General features: G+C 44.5%; 1 protein-coding gene across 15 annotated transcripts in view; it reads right to left on the bottom strand.

Moving 5' to 3' along the window:
• Nucleotides 1-7631: 7631 nt before the first annotated feature.
• The window catches only part of LOC144125168 (uncharacterized), a 264663-nt gene continuing 256258 nt past the window's right edge, over nucleotides 7632-16036 (bottom strand). For all 15 annotated transcript variants that reach the window (XM_077658304.1, XM_077658313.1, XM_077658306.1 and 12 more), the window contains 6 exons: nucleotides 15902-16009; nucleotides 13926-14082; nucleotides 12961-13183; nucleotides 11582-12585; nucleotides 10578-10728; nucleotides 7632-8890 (listed from right to left, as the gene is read on the bottom strand). In XM_077658304.1, the coding sequence (XP_077514430.1) occupies nucleotides 8779-8890; nucleotides 10578-10728; nucleotides 11582-12585; nucleotides 12961-13183; nucleotides 13926-14082; nucleotides 15902-16009 (1755 nt within the window). In that variant the 3' untranslated portion in view covers nucleotides 7632-8778. The remainder of the gene's footprint in view (nucleotides 8891-10577; nucleotides 10729-11581; nucleotides 12586-12960; nucleotides 13184-13925; nucleotides 14083-15901; nucleotides 16010-16036) is intronic.

Below are 16036 nucleotides of genomic sequence, written 5' to 3'. Positions count from 1 at the left end.
AGCTAGATGACGTAGCTAGATGATTTCGCAATTCAACTAGGGTTAACCACAGCTAAACCACAGGCAATTTTTTTTTGAAAACTTTTATTGGCGCGATTTGCGTCATTGCAATTCTGGAACCCAGTTCCTGTTTGGGCAGCATGTAAGAAATGATGAGCAGAATGTTGTGCACACTGTCGTTGCCAACGGCACTGTGGTAGTTTGAAATCTCTTATCCAATTTCTCTTGCTTGTTGCCATCTCGTTGGCCTTATTGCTGATGCCTTTCCAACTAGCATCTTGCAAACGATTTGATCAGGTTTACCTTGGTTGTGTACGTTAGTGTGTAAAAGAGCATGCACAGTAGGCCTGAATGAAACGTGAAAGAGAGAAAAAAAAAGTTTAGCTGCCAACTGCCCGAAGATGCCGCCCGGATCCAAAGACTCCAAGTCGTCATCTAGGCAGTAAGGCTAAAGCCCTAGCTCCGTGTGTCTGTTGGATACAGTGTCTAGAATAGGCAGTGCTGGACAATAGTTATTCCATCCATCCATTCACTGAAGTATTCACAACCCGTCTGTAAAGGAATATGTTGCTTCAAAGTAGAAAGTACAGCATATGCATGTTTGTGTTTCACTTTGGCTTGACTGCACAATAAAGTTCAAGGGCTGCCAAGGATTTTGTTGTATATAACAGCTGGTGCTTGGTTATTACAATTGTCTTGACTGCAGACAAGAAGGCAATGGGCAAACGGCTGTAGGAGGGTGGATCCATTTGTATACACGTTGAATCTGATTGGAACATGAAGCATGACAAAAGGATGTGTGTGCATATCTAATTGTCAGCTCCGGCCTGCACCGCTGAATGCGTGCTCTACAATAATATGACGTCTGTCACGTTCCAGACTATGCAAAGACGTTGGCCCGAGTATGACCTCAGGATGCCGGCTTCAGGAACTTCAGACGTCCTTAGGTTGTCCCCAACTGTTCTTCAAGCAAGACCCAGCACGTCTTGAGGATCATGTCTGGGGACGTTTTCAGTACTACTTCAGGATTTGTACTGAGCTTTTTTTTCATAGGAGTTCTGTATCCAAAGCTAATGTAAGACAAGCTAACCAGAATAAACAATAAGAGAAGGAATAGCACTGATTTCTGGGCCACTCATCTTTCCCATTCAGGTAGCAGAATTCAACTCCAGAGAGAGCTATGCGGCATGCGGTACATAAGACTAGCTTTCAAAGCAAAATATCTTAAGACATCTCCTCAAGGGATATAATTTTTTGGGGCTATGGTTTCCTCCTTTATATCACTATTGTACCCACATATTTTAATAAACCTGCAGTTTTTAAGTAATGAAAGCCGAGTGCAAGAGGTAAAGTCTGTTTGATCTCAATTCAATTCCACAATGCAATACTGTAGGACATATGAGTAGTTTTCATTCTCGAGTTGTCCAGCAAAGTACCGAGTACATCCTCATGAGGACATTAGCCATGATGCACTCAAAAGGTACTCAGAATGTCCTCTTCGGGATGAGGTCGTTCCAACCATTTGACGACGTCCTCAGGATGTTGCCGTTGTGTGGGGTCATGTGAAAACCTCCCGTAAACCACGAGCACCCCTGAAATGCCCTGGCTATCCACTCTGAGTTAAAATTTTTTACCTGTCCCATTTACCAACCTTTCCCTAGAAAAAAACTGATGTTCACGACGTTTTATCCACAGCTGTAGTGACTACCTACACGTGATACAATCTGAGCTGCTTCACCTAGCCTGGTGCTCGGCTTATCTGGGGTGAAATGAGTTGAAAAATACGGGTCGTAAACCCCACCTTGCATAAAAGGAAATACCTTGTGCCATGGTGCTCTTTGGCCAGAGCTGCCCTTGCTCTAAAGTGCTTGCTCCATAAAAAATTCATTTCCATCAATCATTATATGACCACATCGCTATTTGTCATGTCCTAGGATTGTTATTCCACACCTACATATTTTTCTTCAGTTCTGAATTTTTAGGGTACATATGGTGAACTTAATGGATAACAAACTCCTCCATTAGCCTATGCTATGTATATTTTCCATGCACTTGCTTGCGTGTTTTCTTTGTAATGACACATACATGAATCACCTCGCCTGAAACTGCCTTCATAACTGATTTTCCTCTGACACTGCTTCTATTTAAACAGGCAAATGAAGGATGTAATGTGAAGGTGGGTTTAGGTCATATAAGGTGTGAAAATAACTGCATTATAATCACTGATACACTGTTTTAATTCACTATACAATGCTTAAAGGGGCTCTGAAATGGGCTTTCAAAGTTGTGTTATGCTTGGGATGTTAAAGGATGCCACTCCATGAATATACTCCAGCAAGAATTTTTTTAAATGCGCTTTGTAGAACTTTCAGTTATCGGTAGTCAAAATTTGAATTTTACCATCTGCTTGCCTTTCCCTCTCCTCTCGTCACTTGTTGCAAGCTGAAAAGTCGGTGCTCCACCACTGACGCATGCGGGAATTCCCCGAGGGGTAAAACTTCCTGACCTTCTGGAGTGACGAGGCTGACTGGCCGCGGCCATGGTGGCTGCCCTGACATCCGACCGAATCTAACCAATAACCACCTCTCGAGTGGCATACGCAGGAGTGTGCAACGGAGGAAGGTGTGATTATGAAAAAGTCTCCAACTCCCACACACTACAAAGTGCTCAGTGTCTTTGTGTGCGCTGGGGGAATTGAAGCATGTAAAGCCCAGCAGTTCAGCTCGATGAAAAAGTCGCCGGAAAGGGCTCGCCAACTTTACGTGCGATTGTGGGTTTTCTGCTGCATGTCTCTCGTCAGAAGGTGTTTCAGAGCCCCTTCAAGGCAGCCTGCTTCGAGCCAGAGTTGCAACAAATGGTGCATAAGTGATTATACTATTTTTTTTTCATACCTCACATGATTGACGTCACAGCCGTTGTATGGTTGACGATACCAAAACAGCACGAAAGAAGTGTTAAAGTGTAAATTAATTAGGTGGTCGTGGGCAAATACCACACGGTGGGCCATATAACTGTAGAGAAAAAAACATGAAACTAAAATTAGGCATCTATACTCCTTAAGCGTTCTAAGACAAAAACAGCTGGACTTGACGAAAAAAGTTTCCATTTCAATCTGGATTATGGAACCAGAAATCTGGCCCTTCCAGCTATAACGCGTTCTGCTTCTAATTGGAAAATGGCCCTGCCTGCTATTATGAAATCTGAAATTGTGTCCCTTTTGCTTCCAGCTGAAAAATTGTCACCTCCACATAACTACAGCTCGAATCTCTTCCAGTTCCAGTGGAAATACCACTCCAGCTTGAAATTTTCCAGCTGGAATGGGTACCCCTGATGAAAGTCTGCCACTTCTCAATTTTTGATGGGGGCAATTCAAACAAAACTGGTTAATGCCAAGCAGGTGTTGAATGCAGCTGTAATTTATTTAGTCGGGCTCAGTTGGTTAAAGATCCATTTAATCTTGGACGGTTGCTCGTGGGCATAGGAACTGGTATAGACACTTTTGCACCACCAATCCAAGGTATGTTGGATGAATGACTTTTGAATGAGGGTTATGCACTTAAATTAACAGTTGCTGCTTGGGCTTGCCAAAATATTTTAGATTTGACTCTGATTTTCACCTGCTCAACTGATAGCACACAGAGTGAATAAAAAGCCATAATATTAAATTAGATAACTTTGGTATACTACAATTTTCTGCTGACTTTCATAGCGACATCTTCCCTGAGTGGCATATCAGCATGAGTGAAGGTGAACTGTTGTGCTTATGTACTACCTTGTAGTCGAACAGCAATTAAAATAAACTGAAAATACGTCCATAGCAGTTGTGCATAAAAGGTTCTCTGGACATCTATGCACTTTCTGCTGACTCAACACAACAAATATACAACGCTATGAAATTAGTTCATCTTCTGATATATAGATTCATATGCACAATCACATTTAGTTCATAGTGTCAGTGCCTATGCTATGTAGACTGCCCGCGTTTAAACTGTGCTGGAAATCCATAAATATCTCGTTCATGCCCAGCTGGGACATCTACAGTGCATACAATAGCATGGACTGGATGTTAATTTCAGTTTGGTAGGAACATAGGCTCTTGGTAGGTGAGACTATATAGATGTCTGTTAGAGATATCAGATGTACAGTGTGAATATCTGATGGATGTCCATATAATGTTTGATGGTTTACTATGAACTGCTGGCTACAAAAAGCAAAGGCTGGCTATAGGTGCAGTCAGCGTCAAATGAAATGCAAAGAAGGCAATGAAAAGGACAACAGCAAACTGACAACAAATACTAGTGAATATGATTTTCACTTCTGTGGTGCAAAGGTCGTTCCAAGTTAATGAACCCAGCCTGTATTCTTCTGCAGAACCAATAATTTTTGTTTTCATTTGTTCATGTTTTAAGTTCTCCTGTTTGCATTATCTGATCCCTGGTTTTTAAGGCACAACTAGAAATATGTACGACAAACGTACGTTGGTCGCAAAATATTTCGTGCATATGTATCTTGCAAAGCAGTTTTATGTGACAAGTCCGTTCTCAGTTTTCATGAATATTTCAAAGCATGATTTTTCTACTAGTCTACTATCAGTCATAGAAGTAGGCAAATCTAAGTTGATATGATCACATAGCACTGGCTGTTAAATAATTCTAGGGTATTTCTATTTAGCTACCATTTGCTTCTCGCTTGGTGATCTGCTCAATTTTATCCTTTGTTGCGCTGCTGTGGATCAGGGACCGATTTATAGGTCACTGTTGGAGGGGGCAGTCCCATTTTGACCATGTATTTCCGAGAGTTTCTTTGAAAAAATGCGGTGCAACTTTTCAATGTAGTCACATTAGAGAAATATTCAGGGAGCATATATTTTTGTGTGCCGATTCTATATATGTCATTTAATTTCATGTACAACAATTCCTTGAGCACATGAGTAATATTTATACAAGTATTTTGTGATGAGCTTTCGAGAAAATTTGATGCAGGGAACTTGCTGAAATGTATGTTATGGGTTCTCTTAACATAAAGGAATGCAGTAAAGGTAAAATTGTCTTCCTGCCTATCATAGAACTTAAGTTATAGTTTTGAAGTTGTCGCTTAAGAAATTTGAAGAAAAGTGTGTATTCCTGTTCCTGAAATGGCGGCTTCAATACCGTATAACTCAAGTTCTATGATAGCCAGGATGACAATTTTGTTCTTACTGCATTCCTTGATATCAAGAAAACCCAATGGCATATATTTCAGTGAGTTTCCGGCAGCAAATTTTCTTCAAACCTCTTCACAAAATACTTCCATAAAAATTACATAACTGCTCAAGAAATTGCTTTACACAAAATTAAATAACATATTTAGAATCAGCGTGAAAAAATACATGTTCCCTGAAGATTTCATAATTATGGCTGCATTAATAAAATTAATACAAATAAAGATGCAGGCGTGGAAGTGAAAAATTCTTATTATTGAAGACATTGTAATGCGTGTGCATTTGTGTTTCTTCTACCTGTTTCCTGAAATATAATTAGTTTCAGTATATCTCAATTTGTTCCCATAATATATGAAAATAACTAAGGCTTAATTGGCTCAATTCTTGCGAGTCATTAACACACTTTCAACATTTTTTTGTTTCGACTGAAATGAAGCTGTAGCCAAAGACTTGCCTTTGGAGCTATACTAAATATACTGTTTCTGAGGTGCATCATCAAAGAGAAATGTTCATTTATGCACAAGCACCACAATTATAAAATATAATTAGGTGACATTATGGTTCACAAAATTTGTAATGTTTGACTCACTCAAAAAAAAGCATAGCTCCACATTTTAGTTCTTTCTGAATTCAACCGTACAAGATTAATTAAAATTGTAGCATAAAATAACAATAAAAACTTCTGTAAGGCTAGTCACGTTGGCAAAAAGCACGAAGCTGAGAAAATCGCATCTGAAGTGCTTGCGCCAGCAATTCGAAGGTCGTTGCAGAGATCTGCAAAAAACAACAGTAGGCGGATGTTCCAAAAATGTTTCACAGCTGTGAATATTACCAGGACTTGGGGAAGGGTTCCAGTTTTCAAACAAAACCAAGATGATGGCCATCGGGGATGCAGTCGTGGGAAGTGACAGGTGTGAAGTTATGCCGCATTTCGCTCTAAAATATCAATTTACACACTTCGTAGCCGCAAATTATATAATGTTTCAGTAATTGGAGGTCGAATTAAGCCCTGAAATTTTTTAGGCAGGTACTTAAAATTGTACAGGTACCGAATATGCCATTCTTGCAAAATCAAATTTTTTGCCTTTTTTGATCACGACCAGAGTCTCCCCTGAAATTTAACCCTACTTAGGACAATCTAACACAGCATATAGTTATCTTTCGATTCATGAATGCTTTTCGACTGCCCAGAACTGTCCGACTGGCTGTCGATGGCCACATTTTGAATGCACCAGCAGTGAACTATGTGCCGCAGCACGCATTACAACCACCATCTGTTGCACAATTTGCTGTACGGTGTTTTGTTATAGAAAGGGCTTATAAAACTGCTCCGGGCTATTTGTATATGCTGGCCTGTGATGCCTGTGTCACCAAGCGATGAATGCTTGTGTGCTGAAGACAAGGTTTTGCCAACTAAAGCGCGAGAATTTTGCATGCTTCGACATGTGCTTTGCAATGGTGCCATGGCATCAGCAGCTGCTTGGTCAAACAGCTCCTCTGTCTTTCTTCACATAACCAATCTGTTTAGTGTGATGACCCCATGGTGGATGTTACGCTTAATTTAGCAACAAGAAGCGTACACCCTTGGAGTGGCATCTGCTTACCTTTTAATGCACTCAACATATCTTAAGATTGCTTGAAAAGTGAAAGTATGCCTCTATCATGTGGCAGGAAGATATATAGATGACGACTTGATTGATTGTAAAGCCTGGCTGTCGTTCATTTACAGGGCTACAGACACAAAATTTTTGGGTTTGTTTAACCTTGAAAAAGGCCTAACGGACATAGTAATCATAAAAATGAGCTCAAAACACCAGTACAAACTATTTTATACCAGGTGTTTGGGTCTCTGCAGTGCTGAAGTGCACTTTGACGTCCTGGTCGACCTGCCAATCTGGACTACCACATTCCTGATGCCGGTGTCACCGGCCAGCACTGGTTGTTTCTGTGAACAACCACTGGCATCGATGGAGCCATAACTGGGGGGAACAAGTGCACCTTGACGTCACTCATTGCGGGCGAAAAAATGTGGAGCGCCACCTTGGACAACATTCAAAATCATACCAAACTTCGTTCCACTCAACGGCAAGTGAAACCTGCTTGAAGGCATCTTGTTACGCCCATGGACCAAATCGTAGTACCGTTTATTTGCATTCCAAATGTTGTATTGCACCTCTTTCAAGCAGTCGGGACACCAAATTTTTTTGTCACTTTTTTTTTTTCTCAGAAAAAGGCAAAGCGAAGGCAACGAGATCTGGGTGGGTAGGGCAAAAGACAACAAGAAGAAAACCAGATACTACAAGATAGGAAACTGCCCTCTCACTTAATTTCCTGATGAGGTCATGTGCTTTTACTAACCATGTGATGCCTGCAATGAGATTTATTACAGGAAGAAGCTCCAAAGACAAACGAAGGAAATGAACCATTTGTTTAAGAACAGGTATGTACATGTTTTATTCGCAAAGACATATCCATCTTGGCCAACTTTCAGACAAGACAGCAAGACGCTTTCTAAACATGGTCAGTGCTGGTAAAATATACATATTCTATGTACACAGTGCAGGGTTACCTGCCAAACCCAGTAGATGGCAAAGGTATAGGTGCCTATAAGCTACATTAAAAAAGAAAGACTAAAATACCCAAAGCTGCGCAGCTTGTAAGCCACTTCAAGCACTTTTGAAGAGGAAGGCACTGACTTCGGAGGTCCCTCCCTGTTTTTGGCAGCTCGGCATGATAAATGCGCAGAGACGGATCAGGAACTGGAGTCGGGGTGGATCTAAAAGCCCACACAACTCCCTTGACTGGCACAAACTGTTTGGCAGAGTGCAAAGTAACTTGGGAGGCCCCAATGGCTGTCGCAAATGTTTGCATGAGTTTGTTTGGAGACTCGAAAGAACATGCATCAGGATTTTACGACTATACAAAAGGCAATATCGTACGCTTTTGTACCATGAAAAAAAAAAAAGAACATGGTAATTAAAGGAGTGAGTGCCGACTCCTGAGTAACATATGCAAAATGAACATCGAAACAGTTATCCTAGGATGACTCGAGCTGAACCAGAGCAAGCCTCTTTTCAATAAAGCACTGCTGTCATAACACAGCCTCTGCTGTGCTATTAAGAATAGCTCTTCTGTGCAAGATTGCATTGGGCCCACAAAGTGCCACCATAAACACATGCACAGGTATGTCTACTCTGCTCCAACAGCCCTTGCCCAAACAAATGGTTTCCACTACACGTCTTGTCACACTCGTTCACGACTAGAACAGAGCCAACCAAGCATGCCTCTGTCAGAAAGATGCTTTTTTTTAGCATAAATAAGCCTCAGTAAACCTCTCCTCCTGGTTTGCATAGAGTACCCTGGGTGGTGAGAATGTAAAAAATATTGCAGTCTTTCCAAAGAGCAATGACAAAGCTACTCTACATATACTACTTATCTACACGATGTGCAAGGCGCAACTCTCTGAAGCACTATTTATTCCCTCTCCCTGTGTGTTACTCAACCCTTGTAGGGGAAAAAACAAACAAAAAAAACTGATGTGTGCGCTATCTAATCCCACAAGCCCCATGAGCGGTATGTCAGCAATGGCTGTCATCACTCAGACCAAACTGCTTGTGCAAGTTGTCAAGCCTATCGACGAACTCCCGCATGCCCGATGTTGGTGTGCTTGGACCAGGCCGCGCAGGTGACCTGTTATGGTGAGATCAAAGAAAGAGTCAAGTTAAAAATGATTGCAATCAACATCAAAACTGAACTGGATGGCCTCCGTTCAGATAGCACGTGGCTATGCCTGTGAGAATATTCAAAAGTATTTGATATTCGATTCAACCTGAATGCTTGGTATTCGAAATATCAAAGCATTTGCCTCCAGCGAATTACATTTTTGGAACTCTTGCTTTGTGTGGTTTCGGCTCGGTGTGCCTCCTCTGAGATGGCACTATACGCCGCGCGCCTGCGCGTATGCCGAAACCGGCCTGCACATGTGTACGGCAGCACATGCGAGCAGGCACGAGTGCAGTGCTCACATCTGCACCTGCTATAAGTGACTGCGCCCGCACTACCTATGATTCACACGCACGTGTACCCCTTTAAGGTTATACGGTGTGACATGCGCTGATGCATTGTCGAGGATGACGACGTTTCCTTCCTTCGCCGCAAAACGGCAGTCAAAGAGGCACATGCACTCCTCAGAAAGCGGCCCGGTCATCCACACTTTCGTATTGTTCCTGTAGGCGACTCCTGATGGCAGCTGAGTGTCATTAAAGCATGTCTGCTTCGCTAACTTCCCAATCACAAGAAGAGCTAGATTTTTGGATCTCGACATGATGGCTCTCAACACAACCGAAATCTTTCACATGCGTACTGCTGGTGCACGACTCTGAGGAACGGCTTAGTGGAGGGCTCCGGAAATTTCGACCCCCTGGAGTTCTTTAACGCGCACTGATATCGCATAATACACGGGCCTCTAAAATTTCGCCTCCATTGAAATGGGACCGCCATGGCCGGGACAGAATCCACGTTTTTCGGGTCAGCAGCTGAGCACCATAACAACTGAGCCATCGCAGCGGCATGACTCTCCTTTCGACACAAGCATTCTATATGGTAGCAGCTTGAATAACAGCGTGGACTCATTGATGTTAAAAAACTGCCAGGTGCGTAGTCCATTAAAATTTGCCCTAGATGACCATTCTTTCAATCTTTTGCGCCATCCTGGCCAGCTGCAGCAACTTCTTCAGCTACAGCCCTTGTATTGATGCCATGCCCTGGAGATATGACACCATGGCGGCTGTTATTATAGGCACAAAAAGCTTTATATGAAAGCTGCGTTTTAGAGCAACAGAAGCATAGTGCACTTTCTCCAAGGTGAACTACATGAGCACCACTGCTGTAACAATACGCTGTAATCGAAAACTTGCATGCTCCCCTGTATGGGGAAGGGGAGGGTACCTGGTACAGCTACCACCCCTTGAAAAGGGTGAAAAAAACATTTTTGTAGTGATAGCTACACTATGCCACCTCTTCGAGCCTTCAGCGTGGCCACCATGGCCCCCCCTGGTCACGTGGTGTGGAGCAGCTGCTGCTGCCGGCGGCGTGGCGGCGAAACTGAGCTGCCACAGCTGTGCGCATGCGCCGTGTCAAGTGGGACGAAGATGAAGAAGGAACGCCCATCGAAACGCAGCGTCGAAAGACTGACTTTGCAATTCGACTGAGCGAGTTCCACTCGGCCAGATGTAGCTATCGCGTCACTTCAGGTTTAACCAGAGCTAAATCACAGCCAATTTTTTTTCTTTGCTGTACAGAAAACATTGTGCACAAATGAAGGCTGGATGCATGCCTGCTGAAAGACAGTGACATGCATTCTCCACACGCTACCTACCTAGGTGATGGGGGCAACGGCAACCTCCGGCACAAGACTGTGGCCGCTGATGCTTGGCTAGCGCTGCCTGACAGCACTGACGTCTGGGATGATTTTGCTGTGGCCATGGAGAAGCCCGAACCAGACGATGCTCCCAACTTCCATGGACCACCTGGAAAGAATCAACTACTGTTTTCTGCTTGCCTTGATCAAAATTTTTTATGCCTTCGAAACCTTTTAGAGCTCAGAAAAGACTTAGTGAAAATCTCAAATCTGCCCATGCAAAGTAGCAAGAAAAAAAGAAGTGAGTTATTTGACGAAAATGAAAAATTACACACACGCAATTTTCCTTTTCAGTTCAATCATTTCCCCTCCCCCTTCCCATCCTACCATTCCCTTTTCAGAATACTCTTAAGGCTACCACTATCAAAATGTGGTTTCATGACACAAACAGATAAAAAATGAGCAACCATGAACACAATTAAAATTGGTCAATTTCAGCAAGCTGGCCATACTGCTCGAGTCAGAACCTGTCTAGGTCTTTCCTTGAGTGATCTGCCAAAGCCTGGTCTTCTGGGTAATCAAGACAAAATAAGAAATGATGCCTATTTTTAACTTAACTGTTTTCAACCAGTGGCTAGAGTGCCACAATGCTCATAAACAAATGGCAGTTACAGAACTGGTACAGATGAACTATGAAGCATGCATGAGGCGGCAGTGATTAGTAGTCATGTGCAGTGCGTGACAGAAGTCCACCTAAAGATCCTCTTGTTTGCATGACCATGGATAAGATTAGCATTAGGAAAAACACTTCAGCTTGAAATGAACATACGTAAGTATTATGATAGCGAGCTGTGCGTTTAGGCTTTGACTACAAAAGGATTAAGCAGCTGGGAGCATGTGTTGCAATGCAGTTTGTACTTTCAGGCAAAAATTAAGCTGCGGAGCCGTGCCTAAGTGCACACAACTTGCAGTGAAAATTTCACTGCTCTGCTAAGAAGAATGTAGAAGGTATAAGCACGCACCAGGGGGCACTGACCGCACCGCCAGCTCCACCTTGTGGAGAAGCACGGGTGCTGGAGGCACGCATGCTGCTAGCCGCCACTTGTGCACCAGGTGCTGCATGCGGTGGAGGGCCACCAGGGCCTGCACCGCTGACCGGAAGCGGAACCGAGCTGACACTGGGTGCGACGACGCAAAGCCCGATGACCCATCGGCCGATGAGTGAGACGATGAGCCCGAGGGCAGTGGAACTTCGTCCACAGAGTCTTGCCGCCCCCGCGACTGGTAGGCCAGCAGGTGCTGGAAGTGGCGGCCACTGGAGGAATCGGCAGCATGCAGGCGGAAGCCCTGGTGCTTGGGACGCGCATCATCCTCGCTTGAGGTTGCTATGCCATCAAGGTGGTGCAAGGGCGGGGATGACGGAGGCTGTCGCCGGGAGCCAGCCATCAGTCGCATAGCCATGTCTTCTGTGGCCTGGAAACCTTGGAGAAGGCTGAGCAAGTACTGCTTCTGGTAGACAAGCGCCTTGCGCAAGCTGTCGGCCTTGCGGTACTTCCAATACAGCTTGTGCAGCAGCCGACACATGCTGGGTGATGGGGTGCCGTCCGCCGCAGGCCGGCCCAGCAGGTCTTGGCTCAGAGCCAGCTGCCGCAACCGTGAGATCTCCTCTTCTGCCTGCAGCAGGGACTCGCTCAGGTTTAGCTTCTCCTGGGCACATACGTAGTGGCTGCTATGACTGGCAGCGTCATCTTCGTCGATACGCACTGAGCTGTTGAGGCGGGTTGCGCTTGACGGGGGTCCTCCGCGCATGTTCTCGATGTCACTGGTCTGTGTCTGCCGTGGAGTAGAAGGTAGAGAGGAGCTTGCTTTGAGCTCGCGGATGAGCCGCAAGTCCTGTTCGTGAGACATGGCGCCACGGCATCGCTCCAACTCCAGGGTGGCTTGCAGCTGGTTAAAGTGTGCCCGCTCAGCGTTGACTGCATTCAGCATGTTCTGTGCATGCAGTTTCTCAACCTCCAAAGAACTCCTGCAAAAGGAATATTCACGGGCCTGTTTTCAAAGCTAGACTCTTCTTACTTCACAAAAAAGCTTTTCCTTTTTACTCGCTGTCCTAACACCGACCAATAAGTGACAAAACATGTTGCGCAAGTCTCCAGTCATCATAAAAGAGTGCCTCTTCCCTCCATGTCGCCCGCTAACACTTTTATCTCAATGCAGCAAGCTTCCACTGACTTGAATGTGATGACAGTACACTTCCATCACATATGTATGCGATATGAATGTGCAATGTGAACTGCAAAGCTTCCTGGTGCCATACCCAGCAAACACGCCAAGGTGATGAACTGGAAGGCTAAGAGGGAAAGTGGGAGTAGGAGCAAAGGTGAGGGGAGCGTGTACTCACTTGAAGTGCAGGACTTCCTGCTTGAGGGCGAGTATCTGACGATTAGCATCGGCAAGGTCGGCCCGACAGTTGGCCAATGCCATCTCCAGTTCCAGGCATGAGGATCGCTGGCTGTTGAGCTGAGTGAGCAGCTCTAGTGTCCTGGCCTGCTCTGCATCCAGCCGGTGCTTCAGCTCCTCTGCTCGTGACCGCTCCTGCCGCAGCTGGCATTCCAGCCCGTCCACTGGGTGGGGGAAATGCAACAGTTGATGGGGAAGGATCATTTTAGTTAAAATTTTCACTGACTGGCCATTCAACTTTTTGCACAAAGAGACCCCACAACTGAATTTGGAGAAGTTGGCAAGGATTGTTGCATCACGAGTAAAATAGGCAGAAAAAAAATTGGCAGTGGCTTAACTCGGCTAACCCTGGAATTCAGCGAAAAGCAAGGAAGCTTGCTAAGCGTCTGAGGCTCGTCCATGGCAGCTCCACTATACGTTCGCTACAGCCGTTTTATGAAATTGTTATCGTGAGTTTTTGCAGCAAAGACGCATAACTGAAATTGCGGTACTCTTTTTCTCTAACGGTAACGGTAACGCGTTACCTTTTTTGTAGCTAACGTAGGGCGGTAACGCGTTCCTTTTTTTAAACGTAACGAGTAACGTATTTAGTTACTTTTTTCGGTAACGCCTACAACACTGGCAGCCTTGCATGGCAAAGTACAGTAAATACTGCACTAGCCCCAAAAACTGTGTATCAGAGGTGAATAAGTGACACAATGATGCTTCTTCATTTTCTTTGTTCATCCCTGCGTCCAGAATTCTCAGTTCGTGATAAGTATTCATACAAAAGGATTCTTATCTACAATTGTGCAAAATTGCAGGTTTGGTAGCTACATTTCACAGCTTTTCCTTATTGTCACAGAAGCTCCAGTAGCCTGACAAGTACCACCAAACAGTACCCTTTAAACGGTTTCCAGCCTCTACCTTTGGCTCTGAGTTTCAGTTCCTTCTGGTCCTGCTGCTCCCTGGCCTGCTCCATTTGCTCCTGGAGTTCATCCAGTGCCTTCTTGTGGCTCAGGCGCTCCTCCTTCAAGAGTGCACGCAGCTGCTCCCTTTCATCTGTCACAGCTGAAGCAGCAACCTGAACAAGGGAAGAAATTATGTTCATGACCACTTGTGAAGCACCAGCTCAACTGACACAGTGAACTTGGTTTGGCATTCTTGCAACAATGGTTAGCTTCAACAGCGGTATTTTCTCTGATGTGTGATTATTTCTATTTGTTTGTTCTCAGTCCTATGGTGCCCACTTGCCCCACCTAGACTTCTTACTGGAAAGCTGGTAACCATAGACAAATTACCTTCCATGTCCTGTCTTTTGTTTGTCTGTGTTGTTCCCCACTTTTGCGCTTGTGTCTGTTATAGATTAAGCATTTCAACTCTAGATCAAGTACCATGTCAAAGTACTTTTTTTACTAAGCAGCATGCAGCTCTTCGGTAATTGCTCATAACGCCATGATGAGTATAGTTCTGGTAATCGTATGCATGCCTGCTATCTTCTCAAGTTCTTGGCTGAAAGAGGTCAGCAAACCCATACACACTGCAAGTCTTGCTTATCCCGTGGAGATATGGAGCTGCTCAATTAAATAACCCGAGACTAATTATTTTGGCCATGTACACATGGCAACTGTTGAACTCTTGAAATGCTCAAGTGTTGTCCATAACTTCCCTTCACTCATTCTAGCTGCCATGCTGACGTGATCCACTTTTGTTCACTTCAGGAGAGGCCTGCGAAAGCTGGAGGGCAGAGCAGAATCCGAACTGAAGAGAAAACTCTGATAGCACAGTGCAGAATTTGAAATTTGAGACTCCTGGCTTGCTCCTCAGGATGTTGTTAGAAGTGTGTGGCGGCAAAGGCACCTGCTACAACAGACCTAACTGCAGGCAGTGCCATGGGAAGGTCCTATGTGCAGGATGGTAAAGAAAAGGACTGGCGGGATGGAAAGGCAGAGGGATAAAGGCTGTCGACATAGAAGCCCCATGTGCTGGTGTCATGTGTTGTGTCACTGTCAGAGCATAACAGCATGCTGCTGCTATATGATGTCTAAGGCCCGATTCCGCGAAAAATTGTGGATTTAAGCATTTTTCACGGAACTGTGTGCTAGCAGTCACATTCTCATTTCTTATGATATTGCTGTTATGGACATCAGTAGGATGGAAAAACGACTATTTTTACCTTATTTTCATGAATATAATGCGAGATGGAGGTTCGAGAGCTTAGGAGAATTTTAAAATAAATATTATTACGATTATAATGCAATCTCAAACCATTCACGCCAATCATAGGACGAGGGTCCTCCAAAGGCAGTACGCTAAGGTACAGAAGCGGCATATATGTCAACGCTATTTACAAGGCAATGCTTCATGTGTGCGTGCCACAACAGAGCGAGCCAAAGTTTCCAATACCTAAATGCACGCAGCCTACCACGCAGCAGCAGCCACCATCACCGGTGTGCCCCCGCTACTCGGTGTTTCGAGCTGCCCAGTCCTGCGTCTGTTTGCCCTTTATTGCTTTCCCTACTCCACTCAATTCTTTCAGTGCCTTCTCTTTCTCAACAACCCACACAGACTTCTTTCCTATCCATAACCACCTACTCCTTCGCACTTGTACGCTGTGCGCTTTGCCCGAAGGTCTTTAAAAAAACTTGCTTCCACCAGAGGCTTTCAACAGCTATGCTTCAAAGCCCAGTGTCACGAATGCTGCTTTAGCCACCTTTTTAAAAGCTGATGAAAAAAAAAAAAAGCGTACCTTGGTTCAGAATATAAAGCAAGGTGCGTTTTGAAGCATTATCTGACGTCTCCCACAGAATTTCGAGATTCTTTGTTCTCAGTTTACGGAATTGAAAATTTTCCGCCGCAGAAATCAGGGACCTTAACAATGTCCAACTGAATAGTCCACTCACTGCTTTGAGAGTACATGAGTGGTCAGATGCCACCACTGTATGGTCGCTGCGGTCAGATGAAGGTGTCAGGTGCCGCTGCAGCAGCTGCTGTTCTGTCATGGACAGCATCTGAAAAGGAGCGCATAGTGCACTGTG

Source organism: Amblyomma americanum, chromosome 3 (genome assembly GCF_052857255.1).
Source record: "Amblyomma americanum isolate KBUSLIRL-KWMA chromosome 3, ASM5285725v1, whole genome shotgun sequence".
Taxonomy (NCBI): Eukaryota; Metazoa; Arthropoda; class Arachnida; order Ixodida; family Ixodidae; genus Amblyomma; species Amblyomma americanum.
The sequence above is the reverse complement of the archived record's forward strand: the minus strand, read 5'-3'. Positions and strand labels throughout refer to the sequence as shown.